Source organism: Bison bison, unplaced genomic scaffold (assembly GCF_000754665.1).
Source record: "Bison bison bison isolate TAMUID 2011002044 unplaced genomic scaffold, Bison_UMD1.0 scf7180017864252, whole genome shotgun sequence".
NCBI lineage: Eukaryota > Metazoa > Chordata > Mammalia > Artiodactyla > Bovidae > Bison > Bison bison.
In genome coordinates this window covers 1,130,646-1,153,800 of record NW_011494824.1, presented here as the reverse complement: position 1 = coordinate 1,153,800, position 23,155 = coordinate 1,130,646, and the positions used below count along the sequence as shown (strand labels likewise).

Genomic DNA, 23,155 nt, shown 5'->3' with positions numbered 1-23,155 from the left:
CACTTTCATGCATTGGAGAAGGAAATGGCAACCCACTCTAGTGTTCTTGCCTGGAGAATCCCAGGGACAGGGGAGCCTGGTGGGCTGCTATCTATGGGGTCACACAGAGTTGGACAGGACTGAAGCGACTTAGCAGCAGCAGATGGCGCTAATGGTAAAGAACCTGCCTGCCAATGCAGGAGAGGTGGGTTCCATCCCTGGGGTCAAGAAGATCCCTTGGAGGAGGAAATAGCAACCTACTCCAGTATTCTTGACTTGAGAACCCCATAAAAGAGGAGTTTGGTGGGCTACAGTCCATAGGGTTGCAGAGTCAGACAGGACTGAAGCAACTTAACACATGCACAAAAACAAGATATATATTCATATTGAAAATAAAGGTTCTGATCTTATTTTTCTATTCATTATTAGTTTGATGACTTGAAATAAATCACTTATCAATTTCTGCATATCTCTTTCCTCTGTAACATGGATGTTGTTACACAAGCACGATTGTGAGATTTAAATTAGAATATGTATGTTAACACCGTGCTTAGTAGCAAAAAATCAATAATAGCTGCTGTTATTAATATGGTTAATTTGGATAATTGCAGGGATAATGAAAGCAGGAATGTATAAGATCCAAAGATGGAATTTAGCATAATAGATAATGGGTGTTAGTGAGGGTGAGACTGGTCTGATAGGGATGGGAGATTTGTATTAGGACAGTGTTTCAAACCATGTCAGACATCCCTTAAAGGTGCTTCAGTATGGACAAGGAGTCCTTGATTGGGAAGGGAAGGGGGAAGGCCACGTTTTTACCTGGAGAAGCTTTTGTTTTCATCAGTTTTATATGTTGATTATTTGCTTTAAAAAAAAAAAAAAGGTTGAAAATTTCTGCTTGATAGTACTAGGCTACTGAATGGTTAGGGAGATGAAAGGAAATCTTTAGTAACCCAAGGTAGATGCTGAGGAGATGAAAGAAGTGCAAAAATTTTGGTATTGAAGACCAGTTAATCATAGTAGTATTGAGCCAAGGTCAGGATCTTGTCTGAGGATGACTAATGACTTAAAGTCAGAGCAGCTTTGTGGTAGTTAATTTCTTAAAGTCAAAGTGAAGTCACTCAGTCATGTCCGACTTTTGCGACCCCATAGACTGTAGCCTACCAGGCTTCTCCGTCCATGGGATTTTCCAAGCAAGAGTACTGGAGTGGCTTGCCATTTCCTTCTTCAGGGGATCTTCCTGACCCAGGAATCAAACCCGGGTCTCCCGCATTGCAGGCAGATGCTTTACCCTCTGAGCCACTGTTTCATAGAATTGACCTTATTTGCAAATTATTGATGAGAAGCCAGAGATCCACAGAATCTGGAAATTTGATTAATCTTGAAACTAAAGTATTTGCAGAAGCTACAGTATGGATTTTGAAGTCTGTAGGAATAATGATGGGCGTGGAAAAGAAAAATGTTAGTTGGATACTGATAGCAGTTAGCTGCTGATAAAATAGTAGGTGTTAATATAAATAGATAATGGCAGCTTGTGGTTTGAAAATTATTATAAATAAGTACGAATTTTCAGGTAATAAAAAAAAGAAAGAGCCCAGTAATTAGAAAATGGTAATACTGAATAAAGCTATTTTCCATTTAGTCAGGGAGGGAATAAGAAATAGGAATAGGCTTTGCTTCCATTAGAGAGAGAGTTAAAATAGATGAAATGTTCCTTGTAGACCCAAATTGCTCCCGACGTAAGATGATATAGACAAGAAGTAAGACATTAGTTTAATGTGAAGATTTCTCTTGTAGAAAAGGAGTTCAGCAAAAGATAATATTAGGTTGCTATAAACGTAATTGTGATTTCAGACCATGAATTTTAAATCATTATTGTTGTTCAGTTGCCAGGTCGTGTCTGACTCTTTGCAGCCCCATGGACTGCAGCACGACTAGACTCAAACACATCTTTATTAATCAAAATAAGAATCATTACAATTAACACATTTTTGCCAATGAGAAATAAATTGGTTTATTCCTGCAGCATAAAAGTCCGTGCTTTGGGATTCAGTGAACTCTTGGAAAGCATTTTCTCTATCTTGTTAGTTGTGGAAGTATTTTCCCTGCAAAAAGTTGTCTAGATGCTTGAAGAAGTGATAGTCAGTTGGTGAGAACTCAGGTAAATATGGTGGTTGAGGCAAAACTGTGTAGCTCAATATGTTCAACTTTGGAAGCGTGGGCTGTGCAAGATACAGTCGGGCGTTGTCATGGAGAAGAATCGGGCCCTTTTTGTTGACCAGTGCCAGCTGCCAGCATTGCAGTTTTCAGTGCATCTGATCAATTTGTTGAGCATACTTCTCAGATACAGTGGTTTTGCCAGGATTCGGAAAGCTGTAGTGGATCTGACCAGCTACAGACCATCGAACAGTGACCATGGCCTTTTTTTGGTGCATGTTTGGCTTTGGGAAGTGCTTTGGAGCTTCTTCTTGGTCCAGCACTGAGCTGGTCGTCATTGCTTGTCCTGTACAATGCACTGTTCATCACATGTCACAGTCTGATCAAGAAATAGTTTGTTGCTGCTGCCTAGATTAAGAGAAGACAACACTAAAATGATGATTTTTTTTTTATTTCCAGTCAGCTCATGAGGCACCACTTATCAAGCTTTTTCACCTTTTCTAATTTGCTTCAAATGCTGAATGACCATAGAATGGTTGATGTTGATTCTTCAGCAGCTTCTCGTGAAGTTGTAAGAGGATCATTTTCGATGATGGCTGTCACTTGTCATCATCACCTTCGATGGCCGGCCTCTAGGCTACTCATCCTCAAGGCTCTTGTCTCCTTTGCAAAACTTCTTGAACCCCCATTGCACTGTATGTTTGTTAGCGGTTCCTGGGCCAAATTCATTGTTGATGTTGTGAGTTGTCTCCACTGCTTTACGAACCATTTTGAACTCAAATGAGAAAATGCTCAAATTTGCTTTTTGTCTAGTATCATTTCCATATAAAATAAATATAAAGTAAACAAGTAATCATTAGCCAAAAAAAGCAAGAAATGTGCATTAAAATGGTATATAACTTAACCACATTTATTTAGAATGTATTCTAATATCAAACGGCAAATTTCAATAATGCAAAAGCTGCAGTTACTTTTTGCTCCAACCTAAAACTGAAGAAGCCATTCAAAAATAGAGACTAAGGTTGGTGGCTGAGGTTTAGAAATTGATGTTAAGAAGCAGAATACATAGTGCAGAGGATTCATATGTTAGGCAGTGTAAAAGGAGAGTATTGTATAGAAGAAAGAGGTATGTTGAAGAACACAGGGGATTCTGTATTTCCTGGAATTGGATAAGTTAAAAGGAATATCCAGGCACAGACATACTGGGATGAATTAAAATCAGTATCAGAACTGTAAGTCATTATATTTTCCCTTTGTATCCTGGAGGCAAGATAAAGTATCTTATTTATGTATTGATAGCATTACCATCCTCTTCAGTCTTTGTAGGTCTCTGGTAGAATTAGAAAATCTCCCCAAGGTAAGGAAAAAGAGATAGGAAGACTTAAAGGACAGAATAATTTATATCTCAGTACTATCCCTTACAAAAATGAGGATGGATATGGTTTTTATAATGTATTTAAAGACATTTCACAGCATACTTATTGGACATCCATTGATGAGCACTGGAAATACAAAGATGAATAAGATCGTGTAGTCATGGAATCCAGAGATATTTAATCAGTTGAACATAAGAATAAACTGGTTAATTTCTGTGTGCTTTCATCCTGATATTCTTAAATATATTTTATTTAGTGGTAGAAGATGATGAAGATGACTTTCCTACGACACGTTCTGATGGAGACTTCTTGCATAATACCAATGGCAATAAGGAAAAGGGTAAGTAGTGAAGTTTTCCCCCTCAGGGTATTTGGAAAAAATATACTTTCTAAAGTGTCAAAGTAACTAACTATTTAACAGGAATAATTATTTAATGGAGTAATTGGAAAAAGTCTTTTTTAAGTTGGAACATGAACGTTTCTTCTAGGAAAAGACATGGAGGTAAAATACAGTCTGACGTTAAATAATGTGACAGCTTATCTGATAAATATTTCATTCTAAATTTTAGACATTGGCCAGTTATTTCAGTAGTGTTTGATAGAATCAGTTTCTAGTACTGAAAAAGTATTTCTTAGGAAAGATTGTAATGGAACTTGAATGTTTCTTTAATGCCTATGTCTGTCTTTAATGTTCTTTTCTCTTTCCACTTGATAAACTGGTGTTGCAATGTATTTAATCAGTGTTACTAAAGGAAGATTATTGAAATAGCTGCTTTCATAGCACAGTTGTTCATAAACTCAGGAACAAAATGGTTTATTTCATTTATCAGTTAATAACGAGTTACTTTCTGGATGGAACTCCTAATTGTTCACTAGAAATCTGTGTTTTTAACAACACAGATGAACATGGAAGGCATTCACGAAGTCGCTCAGTCATGTCCGACTCTTCGTGACCCCATGGACTGTAGCCCACCAGGCTTCTCCACCCATGGAATTCTCTAGGCAAGAATACTGGAGTGGGTTGCCATTTCCTTCTCCAGGGGATCTTCCCAACCCAGTGATTGAACCCAGGTCTCCCGCATTGCAGGCAGATGCTTTACCGTCTGAGCCACCAGGGAATCGCATTGGAGGGCAATGGAGGGCATTATGCTAAGAAATAAACCGAAGACAAATAACACATGGTATCACATATATGTGGTATCTGTTGGGAGAAGTTAGGTTGTAACAGAAACCTGTGACACTCATAGTCAGTGCTTTCTTTTAATATATTCTAAGAAAAAGCTGACATGGATTCGTAAAACTTTTTTTTAAGTTGCAAATAAGCCTTTGTGAGAAAAATAAGTTAATCTAATTATGTTTATTTTTGCTGAAGTTTTGAAAGAATATGAAGTAAAATCTGTGGCCATGGCATATTTTCAAATTGTTTTTCAGTTGCTTAGTCCTGTCTGACTCTTTGTGACCCCATATATTGCAACATGTCAGGCTTCCCTGTCCTTCATTATCTCCTGGAGTTTGTTCAGATTCATGTCCATTGAGTCAGGGAGCCTATCTAACTATTTTGTCCTCTTGCGCTCGTCTCCTTTTGCCTTCAGTCTTTCCCAGCATCAGCTCTTTTCCAGTGAGTCAGCTCTTTGCATCAGGTGGACAAAGTATTGGAGCTTCAGCTTCAGTATCAATCCTTCCAGTGAATATTCAGGATTGACTTCCTCTAGAATTGACTAGTTTGATCTCCTTTCAGTCCAAAGGACTCTCAAGAGTCTTCTCTAGCACCGTAGTTCAAAACATCAATTCTGTGCTCAGCCTTCTTTATGGTCTAACTCTGACATCCATACATATGACTATTGGAAAAACCATAGCTTTGACTATATGGACTTTTGTCAGTAAAATAACGTCTCTGCTTTTTAATACACTGTCTAGGTTTGTTGTTGCTTTTCTTCCAAGGGTCAGGTGTCTTTTAATTTCGTGGCTGCAGTTACCATCTGCAATGATTTTGGAGCCCAAGAAAATAAAGTCTGTCACTGTTTTCATTGTTTCCCCATCTATTTGCCATGAAGTGATGGGACCAAATGCCATGATTTTAGTTTTCTGAATGTTGAGTTTTAAGCCAGCTTTTTCACTCTCCTCTTTCATCTTCATCAAGAGGCTCTTTAGTTCCTCTTTGCTTTCTTCCATAAAGGTGGTGTCTTCTGCTATCTGAGGTTATTGATATTCCTCCCAGAAATCTTGATTCCAGCTTGTGCTTCATCCAGCCCGGCATTTTGCATGATGTACTCTGCATATAAGTTAAATAAGCAGAGTGACAATATACAGCCTTAATGTACTCTTTACCCAATTTGAAACCAGTCCCTTGTTCCATGTCCAGTCCTAAGTGTTGCTTCTTGACCTGCATAAAGATTTCTCAGGAAACAGGTAAGGTGGTCTGGTATTCCCATCTCTTGAAGAATTTTCTGTACTTTGTTGTGATCCACACAGTCAAAGGCTTTAGAGTAGTCAATGAAACAAAAGTAAATGTTCTTCTGGAATTCAAGGAAAGATATATACAACAGTGGAATAGAATTGAGAGTCCAGAAGGAAACCTTATTTCATATAAAATAAATACGATCTTTTATAAGAGTGAATACAAGAAAAAGAAAATAGGTTTTTAAATAGCTTTATTGAGATGTAATCAACATACCATACACTGTATATATATTTAAAGTGTACAGTTTGGTTAGTTTTAATATTATCATGATGCTATTGCCACTGTCAAGACTGTCCTTCAAAAGTTCCCTGCCTCCATCCCTTTTGTCTTCCCTTTTCTCCACCTCTCAACCAACCGCAACCCTTCTTTCACTGTAGATCAGTCTGCATTTTCTAGAATCTAATGAATTCAACTTTTCTTGCCTGATCTCTTTCTTAGTTTGAAATTTCTCGTTGTTACACATATCATTATTCAGTGTCTTCATTGCTGAGTAGTATTCCCTTGTACAGATGACATGACAGGTTTCTTCAGTCCATTTGTCTGTTGGTGGAAATTTGCATTGTTTATGGTTTGGAGCTATTATAAATAATGTTCCTGTTAACATTCAAACACAGTTTTTTTTATGGATATATATTTTATTTCTTTGGAGAGATGGAATGGTTGACTCATATGGTAGGTATATATTTAACTTTTTAAAAACCTTCCAAACTACTTTTCACCAGTCATATTTGAGAGCTCAAGTTCCTCCGTATCCCCACTGACTCTTGATGTGGTCAGTCTTTTAAAATTTTAGTCTTCTAATAGGTATATAGTGATATCTCACTGTAGTTTTAATTTGCTTTTTCCTAGTAACTGTAAATGTTGAGCATCTTTTTATCTGCTTATTTGCTGTTCATATTTCTTCTTTGGTGAAATGTGTATTCAGATCTTTTGTTCAATTTTCAATTAGATTATATTTTCCTATTGAGATTACTGTGTATTATATTGATATATTAATATACTGAGATATCTATATTAATATTAATATATATATATGGATAGATAGATAAAGGATATGTCCTTTATCATATGTATTCTGTGCAGAGATTTTTTTTTCCAGTCTGTGGCTTGTTTCATTATTCTTTTAAAAAAATTTTTTATGGATATTATATATATTTGAGGTGAGACTTCCCGGGTAGCTCATTGGTAAAGAATCCACCTGCCAAGCAGGAGGTGTGAGTTCAGTCCTTAGGTCAGGAAGATCCCCTGGAAAAGGAAATGGCAACCCACTTCAGTATTCTGGCTTGGGAAATGCCATGGACAGTAGAGCCTGGTGGGCTGCAGTCCTTGGGATCGAAGTCCGTCGGACACAACTGAGCAACTAAACAACAGCAACATATTTAAGGTGTTCAATATAGTGATTTGGTGTATATGATTATGGTGAAATGATTACTGCGGTCAAGTTCATTAACATATTTCCTCAGTTACCATTATTTTATTATTAACTATAGATTAGCTCTCTAGACTTACTTATCCCACAACTGCAACTCTCGTTCTTTTAACAGTGCCTTCAAGAGTAGAAATTTTAAAGTTGGATGAAGTTTAGTTTGTCAGTTTATTTTTTGGATTGTGGCTTTGCTGTCATATCTACATTATGAGTTTTTAAAGTTGGAAGTATTATTTCATTTATAAGAATTCTATTGAAATGGTTTATTATAACTATAGTGCCCTGGGACTTCCCTGACTGTCCAGTGATTAAGACACCACGCTTCCAATGCAGGGGGTTGTGGGTTCAAACCCTAGTCAGGGAACTAAGATTGCACATACTGCACGTGGTGGCCCAAAAATAAATGAATAAAGCTGAAAGATACTATGCTGTCTTATATGCATCTTATGAGTTTTTTTTTAAGATTGTTCATTTAATTCAAAGACTAACTTAAAATTATAATATAACATAACCATTTTTATGTATGCATTGGTCCCAGAATTATATTCAGACATTTACTTAAGTTTTTTGTGTTACGTTATTCATTTCAGCAGTTTCTCCTCAGATTTTTCTTTTAAATTCCTGGTTTCTCAAAATATAAGATAGTTCTTGCCATAATTAGGTCTCACTCTAGGCTATCTGTTATTATTAAATTATTACTTCTCTTACCACTTATTCACTGGGTACAGCATAGCAAATAGATTTCAAGAAACAGAATTCAGAGAAAAGGACTTGGGAGTACATATGTTGTCCCAGGCTTCTTTGCTTGTAGAGATGGATGGAAATTTTTAAGTGTTGGCCAACAGGAAGGCAACTCTATTTTGAAAGTTCTGCTCTTATAGTTTCCTAAAAAATATCTAATTTTAAGTTGTAGTGAGGAATGATTTCTTTGTTATAAAGATTTATAGTGAATAATTTTTTTTTTCAGTATTTCCACATGTAACACCAAAAGGAATTAATGGTATAGACTTTAAAGGTGAGGCGATAACTTTTAAAGCAACTACTGCCGGAATCCTTGCTACACTTTCTCATTGTATTGAGCTGATGGTAAAACGTGAGGACAGCTGGCAAAAGAGAATGGACAAGGTAAGATTCTCTTTTTACTTTTTAAAAAATAATCAGATTTTGTTTATATACCAATCAAACATTTAAACCTAACCAACTTCTTAGGGAAAGATCGTTTGGATTGTTAGAAGTAGCAGGTGGTACTAATCCTCTAAAACTTTAGAACATCTTAAATTCATTTTTCTAATGAGATTCACTGGTTATGTATTTGGTTATTGTATGATACGTATTCGTCATTGGATTTTAACATAAAAGTTTTTCTAATGATAATGGTAATGCTTTGAAATAGAAGTATGAACCATTTAACATTTCCTAGCTTTATTCTCTAACACATGAAAGTATACCTAAGTTATATGAACTACTTGGTATATATTAAAAAATACCAATTTATAAAGTTAAATATTAACTTACTGCATTCATGGCCGTGTATATTTTCCAGCATCACTGGTGTCACTTAGCACACATTTTGTTGTTCATTGAACATTTGCTTTATGTTCACCTTTCCTCTGCTAAGTCACTTCAGTCGTGTCTGACTCTGTTCGACCCCATAGACGGCAGCCCACCAGGCTCCCCTGTCCCTGGGATTCTCCAGGCAAGAACACTGGAGTGGGTTGCCATTTCCTTCTCCAATGCATGAAAGTGAAAAGTGAAAGTGAAGTCGCTCAGTCATGTCTGACTCTTAGCGACCCCATGGACTGCAGCCTACCAGGCTCCTCAGTCCATGGGATTTTCCAGGCAAGAGTACTGGAGTGGGGTGCCATTGCCTTCTCCACCTTTGTTTAAACTGCAGCACTGATAATAATGTTATAATATGAATCTTTAGTTATAAGTGTGAAGTAGAATTTGGCTCAGTGAATTTGTTTAGTAGGAAAACTTTTGTTTATAATTTAACATCATAAAAATATTAGAACCAAAGTACATCTTAGAGAATTTAGTTCTAGTGCAGTGCCATCATTTTATAGAAGCAGCTGAGGCCCAGAGGCTTGTCTAGAGGTATTAAGTAGCAGAATTAGAAGAATTTTACTCTTCTGTATTTCATCTCTGGATATTAGGGCAGGTGTCACTCAGAATCTTATCACCCGTTAGTGAGTCATATTGCTTGCAGTATTTGGAGGTCTTAGCAATTTGAGCAGAACACTAAGGAAAGCAGTGTCATCACGGATGTAATAGCAGAATGGCTATAGATTTAATGGCACTTGATGTTTACAAAAGGTTCCCATGTTCTCAGGTGCAAGTGAAAGTAAGCCAGGTTGATTGACTATATGTTTTCTTTTAAAACCAAGCAGTGAAAAAATCCATTTAAGGTACATATGTATACTTCATTATTATTCTGGAGTCAAACTGTTAGACCATCAGCGATTTCAATTGTGGATCATAGTGAATTTTTAGAGGAGTCACACACAAAAAAGTATGAGGAAACAGGATAACCCCTTAAATTCACTAGACTACTGGTTCAAGAGAATCTTTCAACTTGTCTGGATTAGCTTATTCAAAACTTTTTTGGTAGCTTTCTCTTAAGTGCCCCCCCACACCGGCCCCCCATCTACTAATCCTTCCCTAGAGGGTCACCATCTCTAGTCATGTGCTCTAATGACACTGCCTAAAAAAATCCATTAAGTATAACACATGGCTTCCCCATCTTTTTGGCAATCAGATTTCTTATTTGAAAAGGGTCATGGATTTGCAGTTGTCTCAATATTGGTGATCTTACCCATGCTCTTTCTTTACTGGGTAGCACCAAGTAGACTGTATCAAAGAACCTGTGAAGAACAACACTTTTTTTGGTACCATATTTAACCAAATAACAGCACAAAATATGGTAGTATTAATTGAAATCTGCAAACAATTGTAATTTATAGTGCTCTTACAAGTTTCATTCACCTTTTCCACCATCACGTTTTTTCTTAAGGTTGATATAGGATCCCAGTTACATTTTACAGGAAATGTAAATGCATGTGTGCATATAAAGTATATGCATATATATTTAGTGTGTGTATGTATATATATGTATGCACATGTATGTACATATATACTCATATATATATATACACACACACACTCTGTAAAGATTAGGAAATTCTTGAATAGAGAGAGTTGTTTATCAAGAAACATATCCTTGGCTCAGCTGGTAAAGAATCTGCCTGCAATGTGGGAGACCTGGATTCAATGCCTGGGTTGGGAAAATCCCCTGGAGAAGGGAAAGGCTACCCACTCCAGTATTCTGACCTGGAGAATTCCATAGACTGTATAGTCCATGGGGTCACAAAGAGTTGAACACGACTGAGCTACTTTCACTTCACTTAGGTAATTGATATAACTGGGAAGCAAAGTACAATGATAACTATGGTTTAAATGAATTTGTGTTTTTTTCAAGAAGTATTTGTATGCTTGTGTCCTAAACTGTAAACTAGAAATGAGGAAACAGTAATGAACAGGAAGTCATTCTTGAAGGATCTTAAAATCTAATGAGAGTAATTAAATACGTGATAGTTGATAAAATAATAGCTATTTAATAGCTATATACTTTTTATGTAGATTTCTAATATATGTTTATCTAGTAATATATAGTAGATATGTATAATATATATGTAAATCTCTATAGTCTCTAATTTTATGTTTAATAGCTCTTATCTAACATTATATCCATTGTTCTTACAGTTAAATAATTTAAAATTAATGTTCGTCAGTGGTGATGATTTTTCTCAGTTACCTGTATAAATAATTCCTTCTTTTATAGAAGTATACTTAATTTTTAGCCAGTTATGTCCAAGAATTCTAATATTAAGTAATTTTAGTTGTTAACAATATTAGTAAGAGAAAACCTATTCATCAAAGATGTTAGCTTATATTAATAGATTCACAGGTGTGTAATTGCACGTTTATTCACTTGCCTCGAAGTCTTTTTAGTGTTATTGCTATTCTGTGTGTTTTTGTTTTGTTCATTTTTTAAAATTAAGGTTTAATATATATACAGGGAAGTGTACCACTCTTAAATGTACTCCTAGATGAGTTTTATACATATGTATACTCCCCTGTAACCACTACTCAAATCAAAATGTAGAACTTTTATAATCCCCCAGGTTTTTCATGCCTCTTCCTACTCCATACCATACCACTGCCTCAAGAAGTAACCACAGTTTTAACTTATTAATATATCCTTATAGATTAGTTTTGCCTGTTCTTGGACAGCTTGTAAATGGAATCATACAAAATATACTCTTGTGTCTGGCTACCCCCTCCCCAATACTGATTGTGAAGTTCCTTCATCTTGTAACTTTTAGTGATAATTTGTTGTTTTGTTATATAGTATTATTACTGTATACTGTTCATTGTATGATGCATTTTCATTCTATGACTTTACTGTGTTTTTTCCTTTTTCCTGCTGATGGACATTTTTTAATTTTGACTCTTGTGAATAAAGCTGCTGTGAGCATTGTTACGTGTATTTTTGGTGGATATATGCACTGTTTTCATTTGGGCATATACCAAACAGTAGAATTATCAGTTCATGAGGTATATACTTAGCTTTAGGTCTACAGAGGTAGACAGTTTTCCAAAGTAGTTATATCAGTTTATAGTCCCACCAGCAAGTAAGTGAGAATTCTAATTGCTTTTCACCCTTGACAGCACTTGGTATTGTCTTTTTTTTGTGAGTGATTTTTTATATTTTGATTTTAGCCATTCTGATGGTTCTGTAGTCCTCTCTTCACTTCAGTACACAAAAATCAGTTTGTAGGCCTAGTATACTAATTCATTGATTTGCACCAGCTTAATTCAGATAGGGTTTTTAGAAGTGGGTGAGCTCTGTGAGTTCTGTTTGGACTTTAATCCTTAAATATTTGAGGTGAAGGAATAAAGGTGTTAGGGAGAAGGCAATGGCACCCCACTCTAGTACTCTTGCCTGGAAAATCCTATGGACGGAGGAGCCTGGTAGGCTGCAGTCCATGGGGTCTCTAAGAGTCGGATACAACTGAGCGACTTCACTTTGACTTTTCACTTTCATGCACTGGAGAAGGAAATGGCAACCCACTCCAGTGTTCTTGCCTGGAGAATCCCAGGGACAGGGGAGCCTGGTGGGCTGCCGTCTATGGGGTCGCACAGAGTTGGACACAACTGAAGTGACTTAGCAGCTTAGCAAGCTCTGTGTGAGTTCTGTTTGGACTTTAATCCTTAAATGTTTGAGGTGAAGGAATAAAGGTATTAGGTTCTTTATATTAATAATAATTCTGTTAGGCTTTAATATCAGATTTGACCCATTGCAATCCATTGTTCTAAAAAAGAAAGTTTGAGGTTGGTGCCAAGGCCAGCCTTCTAAAATTTTGTCCTTGGATCTTATAGCAGATTCTGAGAGCTATAGACCTTATCTATAAAAGCAGAAGGTTAAAGTAGAAATCTAAGCTCTTTTTCAGCTCTAAAATAATTTAATCCAGCAGTTGGAAAGTATAAGAAACATCTCTTAGAATATCTTTTTTGTAGTGATTGGTTTTACGAATTATTGAGTTATTTTCTTCCTGGCATCCATTACTTGCTTTTTTTCTCTATAACAAAATAAATTTAGCTCCTACTGGGGAAAACAGACACATGAATATATATTATAGATGTTTCTCTGATGCTAATTTATCTCTTTTTTTTTTGACATGTAGACACTTTGGTAGTTACTTAATCCATTTAAATATGTAACATACCTAGTGTGTGTGGGTTAGGTGCTCAGTTGTGAACAACTCTCTGCAACCCCATGGACTATAGCCCACCAGGTTCCTCTGTCCATGGAATTTTCCAGGCAAGTATACTGGAGTGGGTTGCCATTTCCTTCTCTAAACCTATGGTAGCTTGTATGTGATATATGGCCCAGAAAAACAGTGTTTTCTGGAACAGAAGAATACTCATTTTTTTCTTTCTTTCTTTCTTTTTTTTTTTGAGCAGAAGATAAATTCTTACTGCAGTAAGAATTATTTTTTTGGCCAAATTATAAAATTTTGGTGAAATGTAAAAAAAATCCCATATCACGTGATAAATTCTTCGTCTGGTTTTTTTTTTAAAGGAAACTGAGAAGAGAAGAAGAGTGGAGGAAGCATACAAAAATGCCATGACAGAACTTAAGAAAAAATCCCACTTTGGAGGACCAGATTATGAGGTATGAAATTATAGTTTTGGTCTTAGAAACACGTAGAAAAAACATAATATATATTTATGTCACAAAAGTGATTTTTATATTATGCTTTTGTAACCTTTAAATATTTTGAATATTTTATAATATATGCTAGGCTTACCCTGAAAAGATTTTTTTCCTACAAAACTTTAAATAAAGAGCCTTAAAGGGCTCATTACTAGGCCTGTCTGCTTTATAGGACAAGTTTTTGTCTCGCCTGTGAGGGTTATACTTATTGATATTACCTTGTAACTCCTTCTTTTTTTTTAAATTTTATTATTTGAAATCAATAGATGCATTATTTTTTTGCTTGCACTATAAAGCATGTGGGATCTTAGTTCCCTGACCAGGGATTGAACCTGTGCTCTCTGCATTGGGACTGCAGAGTCTTGACCACTGGACCTCCAAGGAAGTCCCTAATTGTTTTTTTGTTTTTGTTTTTTTAAATAAAAGCAACCTACAGAGGAAAACTCCAAGAACTTGACTGGTGAAAGATTTTAGTCTGTGCTGTATACTGTGAGGTCTTATCCATAGCAGAGCATGAACTGTTCTAATTGCCTCACCTTTATGTTTGAAAAATGTCTGAAATCAGTTTCTTTCCCCATTTTGTTATTTGTTAAGCAGTTAGTAGAATCTGCCTCTCCATATACACACGCATATAGGAGTACAAGGAGTATCATTGACATGGAAGTAGACTGTTTAAAAAAAAGACATTAGATTGTATTTAAGAAAGTAGAAGAAAAATTCCTTGCCGTTGTTATTCTAGAAAGGAAAAACAGACCTGCTATTGATAATATTTTTTATGTTGGAAATTTTTTTATGTTGGGACTGATTTCCAGCTGTAAAAATCTGTAGTATGAAGACTTGAGCGATAATATTTTTAAATTAATAAGCTGTTATTTTGTTCCTTCTAGAATGTATAAAAATTACATAGTCAGCTATTGTCTTGGATTTTAAAGTCTAGATTACTGAAATATTAGCTGTTAAAACAAAAATTTTAACTTTTACTCTGAAGCTGAGCAGGTTGATTTGCTATTTTAGGTTTGTTTGGGGGGGAACTATGAGCCTTTAAAACTTACCCTATTTTTTTCATATTGCAAACATGCATTTGCATATCCAGTCACATCAGTTGATTCATGTATGTGATGTACATTGCCATGTGTGTGTACATCCTCTACAAGTGGCTGTGCTTTTGTGTACTCTATAGTAGTATGTATTATTTGTGTGAAAAGTATTATAAACTTATTACAGTGCAGTACTGTATAGCCCATTGTGTCAGTTGGGTACCTGAGCTAACTATTTGAACAAATTGAACTTAGGAATGCACTCTCCAAATGGAACTTGTTTGTACGACTGTATGATTTCATATTTGTCTCCCCTTTTGTTATTTCAGAGGAGAGAGAAGGAGGGTCCTTGTGATACGTTTATGTTCATTAAAGAAATTGCTTTATTGATGTGATTTAGGCTTTCTGTTAAAAATGTTCATCGTTTATTTGCATTTCTTCTTTAGTGGCTCTCTTATACACATCCCTTGACATTTTTATTGTTAGAATTTGGGTGTTTTTCCTCTCTTGATTTAGAAGATGGACAGGATTGACTTCATTTCTCAATTTTCTTCTTTTTAATAGTTGAAAAAAAATCTTATTAGTTTTGCCATGTCAAATTTTGTGCTTTCTTGTATTTAACTCACAGTCTTGATACAGTTATCTTTATGTTTTTTTCATGTTTTAAAAAGTGTTCTTTTTTTGGCCTAAAGATGTAAACTGAGGTAGTCTCAAATTAACAGAAATTGAGTTTATTTGGGAATAGCAGAGATTATGATTTGGTAAATCGATGCCAAATAGAAAGTTACAGGCAGTTTTGTAGAGGCTGTCGGGCAAGCTGTATTTTATGGGCAAGGAGTGCAGACAAGGGAAGTCCAGCCAGAGTCCAAGCAGTAAATTCATTAGCTTGAAGATGGGGAGAGATACTTGGCAGATGGTCATTGGTCTGGAGATAAGGCTCTGTGTTCTGTTGATCTGGCATTTACGGAAATCATTCTCTTAGTTAAGTTCCATTCTTTAGGTACAGGTATGAGATTCCCATTTCACATCCTCAGATTCCATTTTAGATTGAAATCCTTTCACACTGTACTGCAAATAATTATCTATATTTTCTGTTCTTTTTTTTAATGATCTCTTCTAAATATATTAACACATCTGATTTTTTTAAAATTATGATGTAATGGAGGAATCTGTAATTTTATATTCCAGTTGGAATTGTTGACTAAACCATCTTTTTCCCACCTAGTTGAAATGCACCTCCCCTCTTTCTCTTTTAATAGTTAAGGAGACTTCAGTTTTTTTCTCATCAATTCTCTGTTGATGAAAAATTAAGAAAGAAATGGAAATTTTTATTGGAGCCAAATTGAGGATTATATCCCAGGAACAGCATCTTAGACAGCTCTGAGAACTGTTCCATCCATTAGAAGTGTTTTTGAGACAGAAGGCTCTACATCAAATCAGATGATGTAATACTGACAGTTTACACAGCTCTCTTCTGCAAGTCTAAACTGGTAGGTAACATGACTCACTCCAAGATCAAGAAGGAAGGTTATCTTTTAAGGAGTTGATGCTAGGAGAACATTGTGTTTTAGGATTGGGCAGGTGTTTTTGTCAATGGGGAAAATTTGGTCATGATGCAAGATGCAGATAATACAGTATACAGTAGCCGGGAAAGGGGAGGCCAAAGAGCAGAGAAAAAGTTTTTTTTTAAACATTTAATTTTTTTCTCGTCTTTCCATAAAATATTAATTTTATTTCACAATTTCCCTCTTTTGATCTTTAATCTTTTGATAGAAAGCATTAGGCAATCAAATATTTGGTCCCTTGATGCCAGGGTTCTTGCTCACCTGCCCTTGATCATCATGTCTCTCAGCGCTGGGTCCAAATAGCTGAGTTCTCTTTTGGCAGAGGGAATTATACTAGCAGAATGTTCAAGTACTGAGAGCTGATTCCAGGTTGTCCAATATGATTTAACCCAAATTTCCTCACATGTGCATTATGTATGCCCATTATTTTATAGAGCACTATATAGACGTGATCTACAAATTCAGGTTGTTTAGACATCATTGTTTTACTATTAGCAGGTGATACACAGTATGGAAGGCAAGAAACTATCACTTTGTAACTCCACAAACTGTAATTTAAATTGTCAGGAGGACCAACATCATCATTAATAGAGATTTAAGCCAAGATCCTCCTAAACTGAACTCTTTTCCTAGTGTTTCCCCTGAACTGGGAAGAAGATTGTTCAAAGTGGAAATTTAGCTCTTCATGTGTCATGAAATGAGTTACCAAATATTGTGGCCAAATGGTCATACCATTGGATACCTGATAGAAACCAGTGTACTCACATTACAGATTAACAGAAGCTACCCATAAGGGATCTTAAGCCCAAGGCAAATGAACTATGTGTATTCCTAACCAACCTGGGAAAAACCAAGGTCATGAATTTGTTCTATAAATCCATTGGGTCCTTGTAGGAGCTACCCAGTATTCACCATCTAATGAAATGGGCTGTTTATGGCCAGATTCAGAATAGGCATCTTTACTTGGTCAGGTAAGAGCATCTCACTTAGGGATATTGGCGGTGATATTAGCTTGCATGGTGCTAGAGTTTCTTTAAAATAAAATGTCCAAGGGCCATCCAGTTAGAGCCTTGGAGAGGAGAAATCCAGCAGGACAACCTGGGCCATAGGTAATTGGCCCCAAACCCAGTGATTAGATTAATTCTAAACTTGCAAATATTGAGCCCAAGAAAGAAACTGAAACCAAAAAACTGACTCATTAGAAAAGACCCTGATGCTGGGAAAGATTGAAGGCGGGAGGAGAAGGGGACAACAGAGGATGAGATGGTTGGATGGCATCACCGACTCGATGGACATGAGTTTGAGCAAGCTCCCAGCATTGGTGATGGAGAGGGAAGCCTGGCGTTCTGCAGTCCATGGGGTTGCAAAGAGTTAGACTCGACTGAGTGACTGAACTAAAGAAAGAAATACATTTGATTCATAAGCAAAGATATGATTTCCCCCGACCCCACCAAAAAACGAGTGTAAGTAGTTGTCAAAGTTACCAGTATACAGACCTGGTGCAGCATCTTGGATTAGCTGTCTACTTCAGATGTCTTCTTGTGCTGGTCTGGTAATACTGTTTTTAGTTGAAGTCAGGTGTCAGAAACAGGAGTTGCAATTTATTCAGAAGAGGAGGCCTAATACAGTCCCTTCTAATGTGACTGAGTCCTTTATCTGAGACCTTTCCCAGTAGGAATAATCTCCTGGTTGCAGGTCATGGCACATCCGATCTTCATCCAAAATTAAATTACTGTGATAAGCTTCAGAAACATACTTTGAGTGCCCTTTTAATAACTAAACTTTACAATAATATGACAACAAGGAAACTATCTCAGAAAAGAATCTTAGACAGTAGTGAAGACCTCATTCAATAAAATTAGAATTTAATAACCACTTAAACATTATCTTTCTCTAAAATTACCATAATTTCTACCAAATACAGCCACATTAAGACTAATTTGTTCACAAAATGTCTGATTAATTGACCACATAGACTCTTTAAATTGGCTCTGATGGAACTTTTCATAATGAATCTCAGTTGAACTTAAACTCTCTAGGCCAGGAAAGCCACACCAAAGGCATGTCATGGATTCTTCCTGTGATAAATGTAGATTTGGGTGCTGGGTTTAGGTGAATTTCTCTCTTCTCTGCTGCTAAGTCGCTTCAGTCATGTCCAACTCTGTGTGACCCCAGAGACGGCAGCCCACGAGGCTCCCCCGTCCCTGGAATTCTCCAGGCAAGAACACTGGAGTGGGTTGCCATTTCCTTCTCCAGTGCATGAAAGTGAAAAGTGAAAGTGAAGTTGCTCAGTCGTGTCCGACTCTAGCGACCCCATGGACTGCAGCCTACCAGGCTTCCTCCATCCATGCGATTTTCCAGGCAAAAGTACCGGAGTGGGGTGCCATTGCCTTCTCCGGTCTCTTCTCTAGATTCCCTGAATACCTTGAGATTCCTGCACCTGTTAGTAGGTGGCCTTCCTTGTATACCTGGGTAAGCTAAAAATCTAAGAGTTTACAGATTCTGAAGGGATCAGATAGAGAGAAAAGATAAATGTTTTATTTCTATATTCAGAGGTATAGTAAGGGTTTCTTTATATCTGGAAAGCAGATTAAAAATGAATAGTATTTCAGACAAAAAAAAATTATAACCATACTCATAAGTTCATTCAGTCCTGCGAGACTAATCCTAGATCTTAATCTTCAGTTAGCAGTTTTATGAAACCATCCAGTTTTCCATCAGAAGTCTTTAATTTCTTACCCAGTTCAGTGGTATGATCTGAAAGTTATCAGAAACCTGTACTTGTAAAAAAGTTCTTTTTATGAATATTCTTGAAGATGAAGTATTTTTGCCTAAACATTGGAGTAAAACAATAACTGTCCATAAATTACAAAAGCTTTGAAAAGTTAAAGACCTGATTCCAGTCCAATTGACAAACTTCATTACTGCTGTGACATAAAACAATTTAAGATAATTTCTAGAATTATTACTGATAACATGTTACCAGGACATTTTAGGAGTTCCATGTAATTTCTAGAATTTCTACAAAAGTAAGAGTTAGTTGCTCAGTCATAAACAACTCTTTGCAACCCCATAGACTATAGCCCATCAGACTCCCCATTGACTGCAGCCCACCAGGCTCCTCTGTCCATGGAACTTTCCAGGCAAGAATACTGGAATGGGTTGCCATTTCCTCCTCCAGGGGATCTTCCCAACCCAGGGATCAAACCTGCGTCTTCTGCATTGCAGGCATATTCTTTACCGTTTGAGCCACCAGGGAAGCTAGACTTTCTAGTAATAACATTTACCCATTTAATAGGCCCTCAGAAGTTTTATCACCACTAAAATTTGACAATACTTGCCATGTAATTTAACATACCAAATAAGCCTAATAGTTAATTAATCTTTTCTCTGAGATGGAGAGAAAACAAATAATTTAACATATACCAGGGACCCTTTGAAAAACTTCAACGTTAACTAAAGGTCCGGTGAACTTCATTTAGAAGTTGATCTTTGGAAATTTTGTCAAAAATACCAAAAGCTTTCAAAAACCTGGTTAAATAGGATCATAGGTCAGTGTCATTTAACCAGCACGACAGTAAAAGAGCTCAAAGGTTGTCGTAAATGACCAAAAGGCAAAGAAACTCACACTCTTACTAAAAGCAGCTCAGTATTTTAAGGAAACTGTCTTCTCAGAGAGAAAACTAAATTCAAGTTTCGTATACTTACCTTTAAAAATCACTTTCTTAATTCAGTCTTATCTTAGCCATTCCCAACCATGTACAAAACTCTTTTCTCAGTATTCCTTTTCCTCAACCCTTTAACAGCTTTCCGTATCCGTATTATTTTTTCTGTTATTTCCATTCAGAAACAACCAGCTAGCTCTAAGACAAAACTATCCCGTCTTCCCCTTTTAAAAAAGGCCTTTCCATTCCTCATACTTTTTATTCATGTATTTAAAAATTTTTATTTATGTATTTATTTGGCTGCACCAGGTCTTAGTTGGGGCACATGTAATCTTTAGTTGTGGCATGTGAACTCTTAGGTGCAGCATCTGGGATCTAGTTCCCTGGCCAGGGATCGCACCTGGGTCCCCTTCATTGGGAGTGTGGATTCTTAGGCACTGAACCACCCCTGAAGTCCCTCTCATCGTCTTTTAGTGAAAACATGCTTCCCATCTTCCTTGCATACTAAAATGTTTCCTGCCGGGGTCCAGCCCCGGTGGATCCAGGGAATTCGAAGCGGGGACGGCGTCGGCGAGGATCAGGAAACAACTGCTTAATTAAACTTTAATTAAGGATATAAAGAGTAATAGAATGAGGATAGCTCAGTGAGGAAATTCAGTGGAGAAAAGAGGCTGAATAATTCAGCCAGAAGGTAAGAGAAAGAACGACATGGTGACACCAAGTTTCGGTGAACAAGGCCCCGCACTTTATTTTCCAAAGTAGTTTTTATACCTTAAGTTATGCATAGAGGATAATGGGGGAAGGGGTAGAGTCATGCAGTAAGCCAGGCTTTCTTCCTGCAAACTTATCATATGCAAAAGTTTAGGTGATTTGCATCATCTTCTAGCCCGGAGGCCTTTTTCTCTAAAGGTGATTATTCTAAAGTCAGGTGCCAGCCTCCAAAAAGCATTAGATAAAGTTGCATTCCTACAGAGCAAAGGTGTGGTGGGCTATAACAAGAAAAAGAATTAACTCAAGGGTCCCAGGTTACAAACATTAAAGCTACTACTTACACCAATTATATTAATCAATACACTGCCAGGGACACAGCAGATAAGGGATATGGAAACTTAGCAGCAAACATTGGCCCAACAAGTGAAAATCCCTTCACCAATACAATTTCTAATCAATCTTTTAACTGCTCAAAGGAATCTGTATTTAGACAGTTTAGAACATCTCCTGCCTCTCACAGTTGGGAGGCTCTGAACAGTCACACGTGGCTGGAAAAACCTATTCAGGCAGGCTAGAGGATTTCCAAAGGAGTTTGTAGGTTGAAACACTGTCACACCCAAGAATTATTAACTGGAGCTGTAAGCTAACTCTTTTTTCAGAGAGGTAGTGGGGGACAGCCCCCCGTAAAGTCAGAGGTGTAGGTGAAAGCACAAAGCAGAAAGTAGGCAGACTCTGGTGTTGGGGGTAGATTGCTCGAGAATTTCCAGGGAGACTCCTGAGGCTTGATCCCGCCTTTGCGTATGCCAAGCCTCCTTCCTCATGACCTTTGCCAGGGGCGGAGCTCGCTCCCCGCAGTTTCCCTTAATATTTTAGTAGCTTTAGTTATATGTATTATAATTCTTAACCTTAAAACCTAGTTTCTAGTAAAAAGTAAGCACTTATAAACTGTGTTTTACATTATTCTTTAGATTGGCAAGTTTATAAATACTGTTTGTTCCTAGAAAACATTCACTTTCTTACAGAAAATGTCTTAATGCAGCATCATATTAATAATCCTCTAAGTACCTTTTAGAAGTTTCTCTGCAAAAGGAAACCTGTGTTCTGTAAATAATGTCCGAATATCTTACTTGGAAACAACTTGGGTATGCAGTGGATTCCATTTAAGTTAAGCGCAACTCTGAAGTTCAAGTTACCAAAATCTAGGAGGAGTATTTTATATAAACATACCCAAAACATAAATTGTTCCTAAAGGGTTAAAAGTTTCATCATATTGTTATTTTTACTTGCTGAAAAATTTTCTAACAGGAACAGTAAGATTTTATTTGATTTCTAGTAAATTTAAGTATAATAAAAGTATTATGCTCTAAAGTGTTCAAACGAGATGGCAAGAGTAAATGTTGACATTCTAGGAATCAGCAAACTAAAATGGACTGGAATGGGTGAATTTAGCTCAGATGACCATTATATCTTCTATGGCGGGCAGGAATCCTTCAGAAGAAATGGAGTAGCCATCATGGTCAACAAAAGAGTCCGAAATGCAGTACTTGGATGCAATCTCAAAAAAGACAGTGATCTCTGTTCATTTCCAAGGCAAACCATTCAGTATCACAGTAATCCAAGTCTATGCCCCAACCAGGAACGCTGAAGAAGCTGAAGTTGAACGGTTCTATGAAGACCTACAAGACCTTTTAGAACTAACACCCAAAAAAGATGTCCTTTTCATTATAGGGGACTGGAATGCAAAAGTAGGAAGTCAAGAAACACCTGGAGTAACAGACGAATTTGGCCTTGGAATACGGAATGAAGCAGGGCAAAGACTAATAGAGTTTTGCCAAGAAAATGCACTGGTCATAACAAACACCCTCTTCCAACAACACAAGAGAAGACTCTACACATGAACATCACCAGGTGGTCGACACCGAAATCAGATTGATTATATTCTTTGCAGCCAAAGATGGAGAAGCTCTATACAGTCAACAAAAACAAGACTGGGAGCTGACTGTGGCTCAGATCATGAACTCCCTATTGCCAAATTCATACTGAAATTGAAGAAAGTAGGGAAAACCACTAGACCATTCAGGTATGACCTAAATCAAATCCCTTATGATTATACAGTGGAAGTGAGAAATAGATTTAAGGGCCTAGATCTGATATAGTGCCTGATGAACTATGGAATGAGGTTCGTGACATTGTACAGGAGACAGGGATCAAGACCATCCCCATGGAAAAGAAATGCAAAAAAGCAAAATGGCTGTCTGGGGAAGCCTTACAAATAGCTGTGAAAAGAAGAGAAGTGAAAAGCAAAGGAGAAAAGGAAGGATATACCCATCTGAATGCAGACTTCCAAAGAATAGCAAGGAGAGATAAGAAAGCCTTCTTCAGCGATCAGTGCAAAGAAATAGAGGAAAACAACAGAATGGGAAAGACTAGAGATCTCTTCAAGAAAATTAGAGATACCAAGGGGACATTTCATGCAAAGATGGGCTCGATAAAGGACA

The 23,155-nt window shown here is 36.8% G+C and overlaps 1 protein-coding gene across 4 annotated transcripts in view; it reads left to right on the top strand.

Moving 5' to 3' along the window:
• The window catches only part of COL4A3BP (collagen, type IV, alpha 3 (Goodpasture antigen) binding protein), a 131,707-nt gene that overhangs the window by 67,022 nt on the left and 41,530 nt on the right, over nt 1–23,155 (top strand). For all 4 annotated transcript variants that reach the window (XM_010847604.1, XM_010847601.1, XM_010847603.1 and 1 more), the window contains 3 exons: nt 3,769–3,852; nt 8,367–8,524; nt 13,545–13,637. In XM_010847604.1, coding sequence (XP_010845906.1) covers nt 3,769–3,852; nt 8,367–8,524; nt 13,545–13,637 — 335 coding nt within the window. The remainder of the gene's footprint in view (nt 1–3,768; nt 3,853–8,366; nt 8,525–13,544; nt 13,638–23,155) is intronic.